The sequence below is a fragment of the Simochromis diagramma genome, unplaced genomic scaffold (genome assembly GCF_900408965.1).
Source record: "Simochromis diagramma unplaced genomic scaffold, fSimDia1.1 OVJJ01000510.1, whole genome shotgun sequence".
NCBI classification, from domain to species: domain Eukaryota; kingdom Metazoa; phylum Chordata; class Actinopteri; order Cichliformes; family Cichlidae; genus Simochromis; species Simochromis diagramma.
Window position 1 is genome coordinate 3,003,169 of NW_024387326.1, and position 12,911 is coordinate 3,016,079.

Sequence of the window (12,911 nt, forward strand, 5' to 3'; positions counted from 1 at the left end):
TTTTATTAAAAACTCTGGCCACTGTTTATCTGTAGGGAGTGTACTCTGGAGAAACGTGACTCTGCATCAGATCTGTCCTGGATTATTTTGCTATCTGGGTAGGCCATCAGCCCACTGTTTACCTCAGGTGTCAATATGCCAGGTAAAAAGCATTCATATCTATTTACCACGGAGGAGGCTGTAAAACTATGGAAAAGGACTCCAATACTGATACTGAACTGGTATCGATGGTGGTGACAGAGGTACAGAGGTGAGTTGTTGAGGACATCCTGAATGTTTCTGTGAGTAAGTGCCGCTGTTAGTAAAACTTTCTTTAAAGTGGATGTTAGCAAAAAATACTCGATGTGAGAATGTAATCAAATCACTCGAGCCTAACCTGAACTGTGATGTCCCTTTTGGCCATCGTATTCATGATGGCGGGACAACATGGCAGCTTCCACAAAGCAGTGCCTGTTGCTATGCTTTGTAAATGAATTAATTATAAGTTTCTAAAAATGAATCAATTTGTAGGAAAACATTAAACAGCTCCAGAACACGAGCGTCTGCACCTTTAGTCAAATGAAAAACACTGTTTTCAAATCAGAGTCAGACATACAGTTCCATCTGTTTATTGATTGCCTATAAAATATTGAGTTACTAAAACAATTTCAAAGAAACACTGATAAACGTGGTTGCTGTCTGTAAAAAAAAAAGAAAAAAAGAACAGTTCCTTACACATACAGTATAGGGTGACAGAATATATCAGGTTTCAGATTTCTCTCTAAAATGTATTCTTTTTGCATTTTTTACAAGATTAGACATGTGTACAAAGTATATTCTGATAGCTTTTTCTCCCCCCGACAGTGAAGGATCATTTACAAAACTTAGATGATTTTTCTATTTATTTTCAAAATAATCTTTTCTGTAACAGGACGATAACGATACTGAAGGAACAGCAGACGAAGAACCAGCCTCCAGTCCACCTCTCTCTCTCTCTCTCTCTCATTCTCTCTTTTGCTCGCTCTCTCCCATTCCTCTCTCTCTCTAGCAGCTAGCTCCCAGTGCCAGTCAGCAGTATTGCTTGAGAGGCGTGGACGATTGTTCAGAGAGGGGAAGCAGGGGGGGGACAGAAACATGCAAAAAAAAAAAAAAGGAAGAAAAAAAAGGGGGGGGGGGGGGGGGGGGGGTGGAGGGGGATGCAAAAAAGCAATCACAGCAAATAATCAAGTACAAAGCCGAAATAAGACAAACAATGATAAACAGAACATATACAAAGTCAGACCCTTAAAATGTATGACCCAAAAAAAAAAACAAAAAAAAAAACATTGAAGGCGAAATGGGGAATAAGTGTGTGTTTGTGTTGGACCCTGTATGAAGGCCTAAGGCTGGGCTTTGGATGGAGATTGGGGGGGCAAATAGAGATTGGAAGGCAATAAAACACACCTTTAAGGGTTACAAGGGTGTGTAAGAGTGTGTGTGTGTGGGGTGACAGCAGGAGATAAGAGCTTGATGTCTTATCAGTCTCCTTACCTCTGTCCTTCTCACTCACACACACACACACACACACACACACACACACACACACACACACACACACACAGAGAAAAAAAAAGTGCTTGAGCAGCTCCAGGGGTAAACAAACATTCATAACGGGCACTTTAATACGGAGCTTGTTCACTCTGCAAACACCGGTGCGACCTGTGTATCCACGATGCTCCCACACATCCAAACGCCAACGAGCCGAGACACTTTCGGCCTGCCTGTCATTTAAAAACGTTTATCTGCAGAAATGCATCGCGTTTTAGTCTGAAATGAACCGACAGGAGCAGGTGGGGCTTTAGCAGATAAGATTTTAGCAATCTCAGAAAGTGGCACATGGACTCACTCTGTACCCGATTCATTTTTTTTTTTTTTTAAATACTAATAAACTAGCAGCACATTATCAAACTTTCTCTTTTACTCTGTGGCTATCACATCTGGATTATATATATATATATATATATATATATATAAATGCATATGGAATTGTTACTGTGCTGGCACTGCTGCCACATTAACAACAGGGACATGTGGGGTTGTCCTCCAGAGTGACTTAAAACATGATATATAGGGTACGATAAAAATTAGACAAATCTAGACATAAGAGCTCAACAAGAGTAGAAAATATTAAACCTATTGAATATCAACAAGACAATTTTTAAACTCTGCAGCAAAGCAGAGAGGGCAACATGTTTAAAACCTACATGTTTATACAGCATACAGCTACCATACACTGCATGTATACATACACTGATATACTGTATGCAGAAGATACGGTTATATCCAATACAAATTATACACAACAAAGTAAGTCGGTTAAGAGCTCCGGGTCGGTTGGATAGGTTGCAAAACCAAAACACGATCATAAAGAAGGCGTTTTCCCAGCAGACTGGGAGCATATCTGATTATTCCTCCTGAAGGTGCAGGACTTGGGGGGGGGGGGGGGGGGGGGGGGGTGTAAAAGATTTGGCGAATCATCATAATCATCATCATCATAAGGCCTAGGAGAGTAAGGCCTCTCAAAATGCTCACAATCCTGAGCACGACATTCAACAGTCTCCCACTAAAAAAAAACGGTGAAACGAGGCACACAGAATTAACAACAACAAAAAAAACAACAACATCAAAACAAGGCGAATGTGTCGCTGCTTGTTTCTGACGGGGGAACGGTGGCGTGCAGAGAAGAGACGGTGACAGCAGCGGGAGTTTTTTTTTTTTTGGGGGGGGGGGGGGGGGGGGGTAGTAAATACTTTAGGAAAACATACAAGACTCTCCTCTGCAGCGGAGCTCATTCAAAGTGCACTCTTGTTAAAGATGATTGCTTGGAGGGCAAAATGTGATTAAAGAGGCTAAAACGATGAACATCCATAAAACAGCAGAAGCAAAAGAAAAAAATAAAATAAGATGCATCCAAGCGCAGGACATTTGGAGGTTGCAAACGCTGCAGACTGCGGAAGAGGAGTGTTAAAACTGAATTATGTTGATCTAACGAGTGCTGGCAGCTCCGTGGCGAATATCAGAGGCATGACCTTGATGCTTCTCAGACCGGCTGCAGCGCTCACAACCCTAAATAAAAAAAACAAAACCAAAAAAAACAAAGGAGGAGGAGGAGGGGAAAAAAAATCCACCCATTGGGAATCCTGCACTGCTGATACATTAGCTTATATCGTGCAGTGCATTCACAGATCTCCTTTTTCATCAAGTGTTGTGGTTTATTTTTTTTCTTGGTTACCCATTTTGTTTGTAAAGTAAAAAGAGAGGTGGCCTACATTTCCCAGGATGCTTTTATTTAAAAAAAAAAAAAAATCCAGACAGGCCTTTAAAGCACCACATCTCATGTGTTTCAACGCTTCTCCAAGCGTTGAAACAAAACGGGCAAACAACAAAATGCAGCACACTTCCACAGCAGCTGCTTTTGTTTTCTAGTGTTTGCGTGTTTTCAGGGTGGATTTTTCGTCTCCCCCCCCCCTCTTTAAAAACAAGGAGCTCAAAGATGAAAATGAGAAGTGCTTTTAATAGTACAAGATCCTTCCTCTCTCTTTAGCCTGAGTCTCTGAGGGAGCAGGAAGTTTTTAGAAGCACACGGGCAGTTTTGTCTGCCCAAGTTAGGATTGTCAAGGGGGATTGTGTGGGAGGAGGAGGGGCGTTTAAATTAAAGACGGATAGATTTTTAAGTGTTTTTTTTTTTAGGTGCTCTCTGGTAAGGAGGAGTCTACCTCTCTCTTTCTGTGCATCTCCTTCTCTCTTTGTCTGTCGCTCCTGCTGTTCTGTAGATACATTTATATAACTGTAACATGACTGTAACATCACCACGGCAATATAATCACAACATCACACCAGCGGGGTCCGTCTGTCCGTTTAGCCGGAGCGTGGGTGGGTGGGTGGGGGGCAGGTTTGGGGGTGGACAGACTGACACAGGCCTGCATCTCCTGCATCTTCATTCACAGTTCATTAAAGCTTCTTGACTGTTTACCTCTTTAGAAAAAAAGTACTCGGACATAAATCTATTAGATGAAAATAAAAACACTCATTATTGTCTTCTATAACTGTGTCACATGGCGTCTGTATTTACATTGCGTTTGTGCACGTGTGAGTGTACGTGTGTCTCTTTAGACAGGGTGCATTTACTTGTAAAAGGAGACCGAAGTGTTCATGCGTGTTCGAAAAGCTTTCCCATGAACACAACAAGGAAAACAGAAGCGTGTTCATGACGTTCGTGTGTGCAAATGTTTCAAGAGACTTGTTTCTTCTAATACTGTCTACATAGTGTCTCCAGTTTCTGTAGTAGTAGCTGTTCATGACTGTCTTCTTAATTTTTTGCTTTTTTTTGTTTTACTTAAAGTTTTTCAGAGCAGTTCTGTTCATGGAGTCTGTGAAAAGATCCACCGCCAGTGAAAATCAGTGATTTGACAGGTTGGGTACTGACTCCTTCCCAGTGAGGTCCAAAGTAAGCCGGGTCACAATTTGGTTTTATCAACTCGTAGTGAGTTTCTCTTTTCTTTTCTTTTTAGCAGATGACTGGAACTCCATCGGTGTTGAAGATCATCCCCGTGGTGGGTTCGTAGGTGCCGGCCAAGTAGTAGAGGTCCTCGCTGTCGGCGTAGCGGCGAGTGTGGGTCATCTGCTCGTACTCCTCCACGCTCACCACCAGGCACTTGTGGCTGACCGTCTGCACGTCGTTCTCGTCACTGTGAGACGACTGGTAGAGAGCGCGCTGCGACAGACACAGGCTGTGTTTACCGCTTTTGTAGCCCACATTCATCAGACAAGTCAACACTAACACATAAATGGTAAATAACAACAAAGGCTAATCACCCTGACTGAAGAAAACGAGTCACTACTTCTACAGCTAAGAGCCCAAGAATCAAATACTTGTCTGTTATTGAGTTCAGCAGTGGCTCATGCTAGACTTAAGGGTTAAGACTCTACAATAATAGAGAGAAAACCCTAACAATCAGACCGTTTGAGCAAGTATTTTGTGACAGCGGGAAGGAGAAACTCCCTTTTGACAGGAAGAAGCCTCCTAGAGGACCCAGCTCAGGGAGGGGGAGCCATCTGCCGTGACGGTGAGTTATTATACAACTTGTGTTTTCTTTCTAGTGCTATTTTATTTTGTCCTAAAAAACGATTATTATTGATCTCTCAGTTACAGTGAAGTAGCAAAGAAAGTTAGTGTTAGCATGCTAGCTAAAATGGACTAGCTTTGGGATTACAGCTGATGTTAAACATTGTGTTCTGGCTAATACAGATCGGCAGTGGCTCAAGACTAACATGCAAAACATGTAGCAAGACCAAATAGTAGTGAATTTTTTTTTATAGAAAGTTATTTTATTACAAATAAGAAAGAACACTGTATGAAGTTTTCCTTTTCCAACCAACAGGATTATTTATGGGTGTATTCAGTTGTATTTTTCCTGGTTGTGAATCCATTTAAGTACACTTTGTCAGTTTGCCCATACTGGAATAAGCAGCAGTAGAATATGAAGTCTGAAGTTCAGAGATAAAACTTTTCCTCACCTCCATAAAGTCTTTCCTCTGGATGGAAGAGTGCAGAGCTGCTGGTAAAGACTGACCGCATATCTGATCCCAGTTCTGCAGAGGAAGCAATCTTACACTTAGGACACAAAGCTGGAAGCTCCTCAAACACTTACACATTTTTATAAACCTCTATAAAAAAAAAAGTGTAGTACATTAACGCTGTCTTTCTTTATAAACCTTTGATCAGTGTTGAGCACAAACTTCTACCTTCTTGTCTGTGAGTTTCTTGCCGGGGTTCGTCTCCTCTGGATGATAGAACCAGTTGACCCTGACCACCATGTTGCTGCCCCAGGACTCCCACATGCTCTGGATGCGACCGATGAAGGGCAGGTTGGGGCGGCCGGCGGACAGGAACACTGCACAGTCCCCGATGCGGATCATTTCTCTGCCACGCACAATGGCTTTGTAGAAGAGCTTCTTAGCCTTCCCCTTCATACCGCGTCTCTGGAGGGGCCACAAAGGACACGTTGGTCACAGAGTGAAAAGAGCGATATCTACATTTCATTCATTTTTTTCCTACATGATAGAAAAAGATTTTTCTCCTCACCTGAGTGGGTTTCCCAAACCACTTCCAGAGCTGTCGTGCAGGAAGGAAAGCTGAAATTTTGGGCCTGTTCTCCACACTTGGAAGCCTCTGACGTTTAGCCAGCTCCTTAGTCGTGGGAAGGTGAACCCCCTCTCTCCTCTTTGGTCTCCCCGCTTTCCCCTCTCCTCCACTGGGCTTTGATTTTGGAGGACGACCCCTTTGTCCGGAGCCCTTTCCGGTGGCTGGCTTAGCCGGTTTAGAGGGAGCAGGAGCAGCAGCTGTTGGAGAGGTTGAAGGGGAGGGAGACTGCGGTGGTGGAGACAGTTCTTCCTCCTCCATTTTCACCTCAACCTCTTTCTTCACCTCCTCTTCCTCCTCCTCTTCTTTTGCTTCTTCTTTAGGTTTATCTTGTTCTGGAGGCTTCTGGACTGAGGCTGGTGGAGGTGTAGGAGTCCTCTCCTCATCTGAGCTGCAGGAGGAGTCGTCAGTCGACGAAGATGATGATGAAGATGACGATGAGGAAGAAGATGAGGAAGAACCAGAGCAGGATGAAGACGATGAAGAGCAGCTTGAGGTGCATTTCTTCTTCTTCTTGATTTTCCCTTTCTCTCCTTCTTCCTCTGAGTCTGAGCTGCTGCTGCTCTGAGATTCCTCTTTCATCTTTCTTCCCTCTCTCTTCTCCACCTCCTTTTTCTCCTCCTTTTTACCTTTCTCCTCTCTTGTGTCCACCTCCTGTCCTCTACCTCCACGACTGTCTGCCTTCTCTTTAGCCATCATTGGAGCTTTGTAGGTTGAGTCCTTGTCTGGCACACCAGTCTCACTACCTGGAGCTCTCACTTTAGGCTTTAGTAGCTTTTGATTGGCTGTGGCTGTGCTAATGGGGGTGTGGTCTCGCCTAACTTCACGACCTTCCAGCAACATCAGAGCCTTCGTCTTCTTAGTTTTAGGGGAGGTGACTCCTTCGTGGTCGAGCTTCACGAGGGGCTCTGCGGAGAGAGACTTCCGCCTCACATCACCCTGCCCAGAGCTAGTCTTGGGCCTGGAGATGGAGCTCAGCCTGGACGACAGCTGGTCGGACGGCATCTTGATTTTAGGTCTGGGAGCGGAGGATGACGATATTGAAGATGATGATGAAGGTCTGGGAGTCAGAGAAGAGCTGGTTTTGCCTGCTGACAGCCTAGAAATGGGGCTGGGCATGAGTCCCGAGCTTAGGCTGGGTCTAGAGCTGCTGTGATGGTCTGAGGAGGGTTTGGTTTTAGGCGAGGAACTAGAAGTAGGTCTGGGTGTGGATGACGCAGCAGGCTTGGATGCAGTAGACGAAGCAGTTATACTGGGCCTAGACATTGGCCTGTTTGCAGTAGGACTGACATTGCTGTTATTCTCCCTCTCTCTGCGCTGGCTGTTGTACGAGCTGAGGTTTGGCTCGCTGTACAGATCCACAGTCAGGACCTTACCGTAGGTGGAGGGGTAGAGCGAGGGAGGGAGAGAACGAGCTGCTTTAGAAGCTGGAGGCTGCGCCGGACTGCTCTTCCTGGGCACTGGACTGGAAAGCGTAGGGCTGCTTGTTGGGGATGTAGCGGAGCTCTTTCGGCCTGGTTTTGTTTGGGTTCCCAGTGTTGGCCGGGATGCAGGGCGGGGTTTCTCCTGAGCTGGTTTCTGGACAGAGGAGGGTCGCTCCTGGGCGGGCTTGGCTGGAGCCTGGGGTCTTTCAACAGGCTGGGTGGAGGAAGGTGGAGGATCAGCTTTCTCCCGACCGTCTGAGTTCATGGAGCTCTCTGTGGGGAAAAGGGGAAAAACAATACAAATGTAATTTTATTTCCTGCTTTACTCCACATTTGCTGACATTTCCATTGTGTGGCTTCGTGACTTTTGTGGTCTGCAGCTCGTCATGCTGAGCAGGGTAGACAGATCAGCAAGCAAACGTTTCTAAAATGAAAATATTACATCTAAGAACTGCTTACCCAGTCAAAACGTGGCAGCGTCAGCAAATCGGACAAGCGGTGTGCTTTTTATTACAGTTAAAGCTACAGGCTGCGAGCTTCACAGAACAGCACAGCAGCAGTTTGAGTAAATTCATTAAACTGACATCAGAGATGACACACATGGTCAAACTAGAGATGTCTGACACTTCTGAACCTCAAGCTATTTTTGCTGGTTCTGTTGTTTTAAAAACGTGACTCATCGAAAGTGGTCTCGCTCATAAATGCAGAAAGAAACCACACAGAAGTGTTTCTGTTATTATCTCTGATAAACAAAAAGTCTCAAGCATGTAAAAAATGTACGCAGAGACATTCAGCTTTGGGAATAAAAGTTTTCTATCAGAGTAAAGCAGAAAGTTGAGGAGTTCGTGACAATGTGATGGTATTAGTACTTTGTTTGGCTCACCTGGTTTGGGTTTTGGTTTGCGACCAGGTTTTCCCTTGATCTTGGGTGTGGTCTCCTCTGGCTTTGCTCCCGCCTCTTTACCCTCTTTGCTGCATTTGCGGACCCTCCTCCTGGAACAGCTGGCCACGAGCAGAGCCGGGGATGGTTCGGCACCTTTACAGAAGAAGACAAGGGTTTAAAGTTTGTGCTTTTCACACTTTTAATAATGAATGCAGGAGATTTCAGGGGGCTGGGGGCTCATGTTGGTTGTCTGCAATGTGCAAACTGGGCTAAGATGTTTAGGATACTGTTATGTATGAGCATACACTCTACTGTCTTCATCCCCTCAGGAAGTGTTGGAAGCACCTTGCTTATTACAAGTTCCCAAAGAGAAACACGGGGATTAGGACTCTGTGATCATTAAATATGTTCAGTTTTTTAGGGAGCAATGTGCTTCATGGTCCCCGTTTTTCTCACTGCTTTTGACGCCTGAATCTGGCTTCACACACGGCAGTTTAAAAAGGCCAGCGTAGCGTATAAGAGCATTTTATGGGAGAAAAACAGACAAAATTCAAATGTAAAAGAGAGCCAGAGAGAGCGTGCAGACTCCCCCTTCTCATTCTCCAAGACTAATCTGAGTGTCTCTGGTGCTAAACCTTTCACACTGTGTTGTGTGCATATTTCGTGCTCACAGTGGATCTTGTAGTCTGGCGGCAGCAGTCTGATGTGTGAGAGAGGGATGCGGCCCGTGTCGCCATCGTCAAACTCCACCGTGATGAGATCGTCATTCTCATCGATGTCTGAACTTCCTGTTTGGAAGAAACGAAAATGCGCAGGTCAGCAGGAACGATTGTATCTGGTTAGATTAGATTAAAAGGGCTGATGTAGCATGTTTCGATCTGAAGTCAAGAACAGAATCCAGACCAGTTACGTTTCCTTTACAATCTCCAAGACAGTAACATCCCTACAATGAAAGTGCAGCTCTGCTAAGATCGTTTGCATTTGTTTGTGCTGCTGGCAACAATGTAACTTGCTTATGAATCCTATCATTGAAGTGGTGGCTGTTTGTGCTCTTGTCGCACCGTTGACAACAGTGCCGGGGTAAAGACAGCGGTACTGCTGGCTCCAGTAGGCAGCGATGCGGGTGCCCTCAGGGAGATAGCGCACGGATGGAGGCTTCACATCAATGATCTGTACACACAGAAGTAGGAACTCTTATATGGCAAGCTAAAGCATCAAACTATTTCATACTTCCCTTTGCATATCAACACAATACTTTTATTTTTGCTACTCTTTACACCTCACATATTTCACATAGATACTCACAGCCTCCTGGAGTAGTTGTTCCAAGCAGTAGATGTGCGGTCGGTTTCCTCGCTCCCCCTCCACCACCACACTGTATCTGTGGGAAAAGGGGAGTTGGTCAAAAGCTTGGGGTCATCAAGCAAGGGTCATTGCTTTTAACAACACTGTCAGACAGTCTCCTGAGCCACAGCAGCGTTCTTGGTAGTGTGAGTGGTCTCTTTGTCAGAACCAGAGCTTAGGCCATATCTTGATAGAGCTTGAAGTGTAGCAGATAGAGGAACCCACTCTCATTACTATTGTTTTCACTTTGTGTGAGTGTCATTGTGGCAAAATGTGGTTTTGGTGGTTATTTGTAGCAAGAACAACCACAGGGTCAAAAATATCTGTCTAACATAACCATACGGGATCCAAATTAACACAGATGTGAAATTTCATGTCGACAGTGGGAGTGGGTCAAAAACTCATCAGTGAAATGTCATGTTTAATGTTTTCCTTTTTCCATGTTTGTGTGAATGCATGTGTGTGGTTAAAGCAGGGGCTGTCAAACATAAGGCCCGAGGGCAAAAATTGGCCCGGTAAAGATCCCAATTTGGGCCACTGGACGACTTTGGAAAATGTGATGGACAGCATGAACTTTTAGGCTTTTCTTGTGTTTACAACTTCTACTGAGAAAGCTTGCTTCAAACTTTTATGCTAAGCTAAGAAGGTGTTCAAACGCCTCACATGTTTTTTCCCTCTACTTACAAGTCTGCTAATGCGTACTCACATGTCAGGGGAGTGTACAGTGTTCACATGTCCTGCGTACAGTAGCTGGTCGTCCATCGGGATCAATACTCTGAGTCCGTCCACCAGAGAGTCCTTATCCAGCACACACTGCACTGGAGCTGAACACAACACCACCCCAAACAGTAATAAATATACATGCTATCATTTTAGCATGTGTGACAATCTGAGGTTCGAGTCTGCGGGCACTGACCGGGAGTCGAGGCACTCTCTGACACGCTGCTGCTTCGTGCTGGGAGGAGTTCGTCCTCGCTGAAGCTGCTGTCTTGGTTGTGTTCGAAGTCTTCGTCTGCCGCCATGCTCTCCATCAGCCGGCTCACCGCACCCCTGGAAGGCTGCAACACAAACAAGCAGATTTGATTAGATTCCCAAAAAACCGTGATGATGTTATTTTCCTTACAATCAAATTATTCTGGAACAAGAGTGATTCCCCCCGCGACACAGTGGCTTTTCTACTTAATGTTGACTTGTGGCACTCCACCAAATCACCAGGCTGACACACCACAAATGAACTTTTCACACACAAACAGTAGCATATTACAACACTTATGCTGTCGAATAAACGATCTCCACCAGCACAAAGAGCCCTGCACACACTTCTGCTTCCTTTTCCAAAGCAAACTCAAGTTTTGTCTGGCGGCAGATGGTGAGAAATACAACACTTTGGCAGAAATCACACAATTAGGTTTACTCTTTCCCCTCAGTAACAAAACAAAAGTGTTAAATCCAACACAAGCTATTAGTTTGTTTCTGAAGACCTTTTGATACTGTGTATACACACACACACACACACACACACACACACACACACACACACACACACACACACACACACACACACACACGCCAAGCCTCAAAGTACCTTTTGCACTATTAGGTCCAATAACTTTAAAGATCTGGCTTTGTCCTCGTCAGCATAATTAAGTTTGCATCTTTGCAGCAAATTTATCATCATACTGACCTCTCTGGCTTTGGTCTTGGGTTTTGGTTGACTCTTACGTGCCAGGCTGAGGCTCAGCGGTGCAGGGCTGTCTGTGACTGGACTGCACAGAGTGGACGGGCTCACAGGCAGAGGAGAGTCCTTCAGCTTCTTTTTCTGTTTTTACAACACAGTTAAAAACATGCATATGAATAAATTATGTCACCGAGGCTCTGTTGGGCAGAATCACATTGTGTACACACACACACACACACACACACACACGGGGGGGGTGCATCCAAGCCGCCTGCAGTTGTCCTTTCTTGTCAGCAACACGCCGCAGACAGCAGGGGAGTGCTGCACTGACTGAAGTAAAGGAAACCCTGCTGGCGCTCTGACATACACTCCTAAACACACACACAAGCAAACATTGCAATAGAAAAAAGGATGCGAGGGAGCAGGAGTCTGAACAAGGGGGCGAAAAGATAGAAAGATGTGGAGTGAGAGGAGAGGGGGGAAAGGTGTGATTTTGCTGTTCAGTCTGAGCCGGTAACAGCTCAGTGACTTCTTGACATACTTTCACCACGTCTTTCCCGTCTCTGCTGGGCTGAGTGGGCTTCGGTCTGGAGACGGCCTTCGGTGTGAGCGGTGGGGCCGAGCTGGTGGAGGAGGACGAGGAGCTCTGACTGGTGGAAGGGGTGGAGGCTGACACAGACATCTGATTTGCTGAAACCGTGGCATCGTGGAGAAAAATCCTCTCGCTGCGTCGGCGGTTCCAGCCCTCATCCTCGCTGAAACCTCCGAACCCAGAGCTGCTGGTGAGGTCGAAACTAAATCTCCGGGGTGAGCGAGGCGTAGGGCGTGATTTGGGCAGAGGTTTGCGTTTGACTGGCAGCGCCTCGTCTCGCTTGGTGGGGCTACTCTGGTCAACGCGGCGGGTCGCTGGTGGCAAAAGGGGGAGCTCGGGGGCGGAGCGTTTTCCGTGCAGCAGAGAAGGGAACTTCCTTAACCGCACGTCCGAGCCAGAGTCTGACCACTCGCACTCTGTTGAACCTGTAGGAGGTGAGGAGAGGGTCATAGGATGGTAAAAACTCTTCCTATGTATCTCTCACACATGCATAAAACTAGACCCCTCCCATAAACATCCAGTCATTAACGAACTGAAGTGGTAGATTGCCTGAAATCAATAACTCTGTGAATAGGAGTATTGATCAGTTTGAAACTAATACATAATTCAAGGGTGAATCGTTACACACACCCTTGCTGTGACAATTAGAAATGAATTAAAATTTAACCTTCAATCAATAAGAAAATCCTGAACAAATGCTCAGGTGGTGAATCTGCTCAACCACAAAAAAACCACAATAGAGTTAAAGGCCATCGGGGGAATGTGTGAAATCAGTTTAAGCAGAGTGAACCAGGTCTGTCTGCATTAAAACAGAAGGAGAGAGAAGGCAC

The 12,911-nt window shown here is 45.4% G+C and overlaps 1 protein-coding gene across 2 annotated transcripts in view; it reads right to left on the reverse strand.

The window, feature by feature from the left end:
- Positions 1 to 592: 592 nt before the first annotated feature.
- The window catches only part of tnrc18 (trinucleotide repeat containing 18), a 45,941-nt gene continuing 33,622 nt past the window's right edge, over positions 593 to 12,911 (reverse strand). Inside the window, exons 19-30 of one of the 2 annotated variants that reach the window (XM_040006200.1) lie at positions 12,031 to 12,506; positions 11,496 to 11,630; positions 10,728 to 10,869; positions 10,518 to 10,635; positions 9,773 to 9,848; positions 9,481 to 9,637; positions 9,139 to 9,255; positions 8,468 to 8,620; positions 6,104 to 7,857; positions 5,764 to 6,000; positions 5,536 to 5,610; positions 593 to 4,732 (exon numbers count right to left, since the gene is read on the reverse strand). In XM_040006200.1, coding sequence (XP_039862134.1) covers positions 4,526 to 4,732; positions 5,536 to 5,610; positions 5,764 to 6,000; positions 6,104 to 7,857; positions 8,468 to 8,620; positions 9,139 to 9,255; positions 9,481 to 9,637; positions 9,773 to 9,848; positions 10,518 to 10,635; positions 10,728 to 10,869; positions 11,496 to 11,630; positions 12,031 to 12,506 — 3,647 coding nt within the window. In that variant the 3' untranslated portion in view covers positions 593 to 4,525. The remainder of the gene's footprint in view (positions 4,733 to 5,535; positions 5,611 to 5,763; positions 6,001 to 6,103; positions 7,858 to 8,467; positions 8,621 to 9,138; positions 9,256 to 9,480; positions 9,638 to 9,772; positions 9,849 to 10,517; positions 10,636 to 10,727; positions 10,870 to 11,495; positions 11,631 to 12,030; positions 12,507 to 12,911) is intronic. The other variant, XM_040006201.1, reaches the window with a different exon arrangement.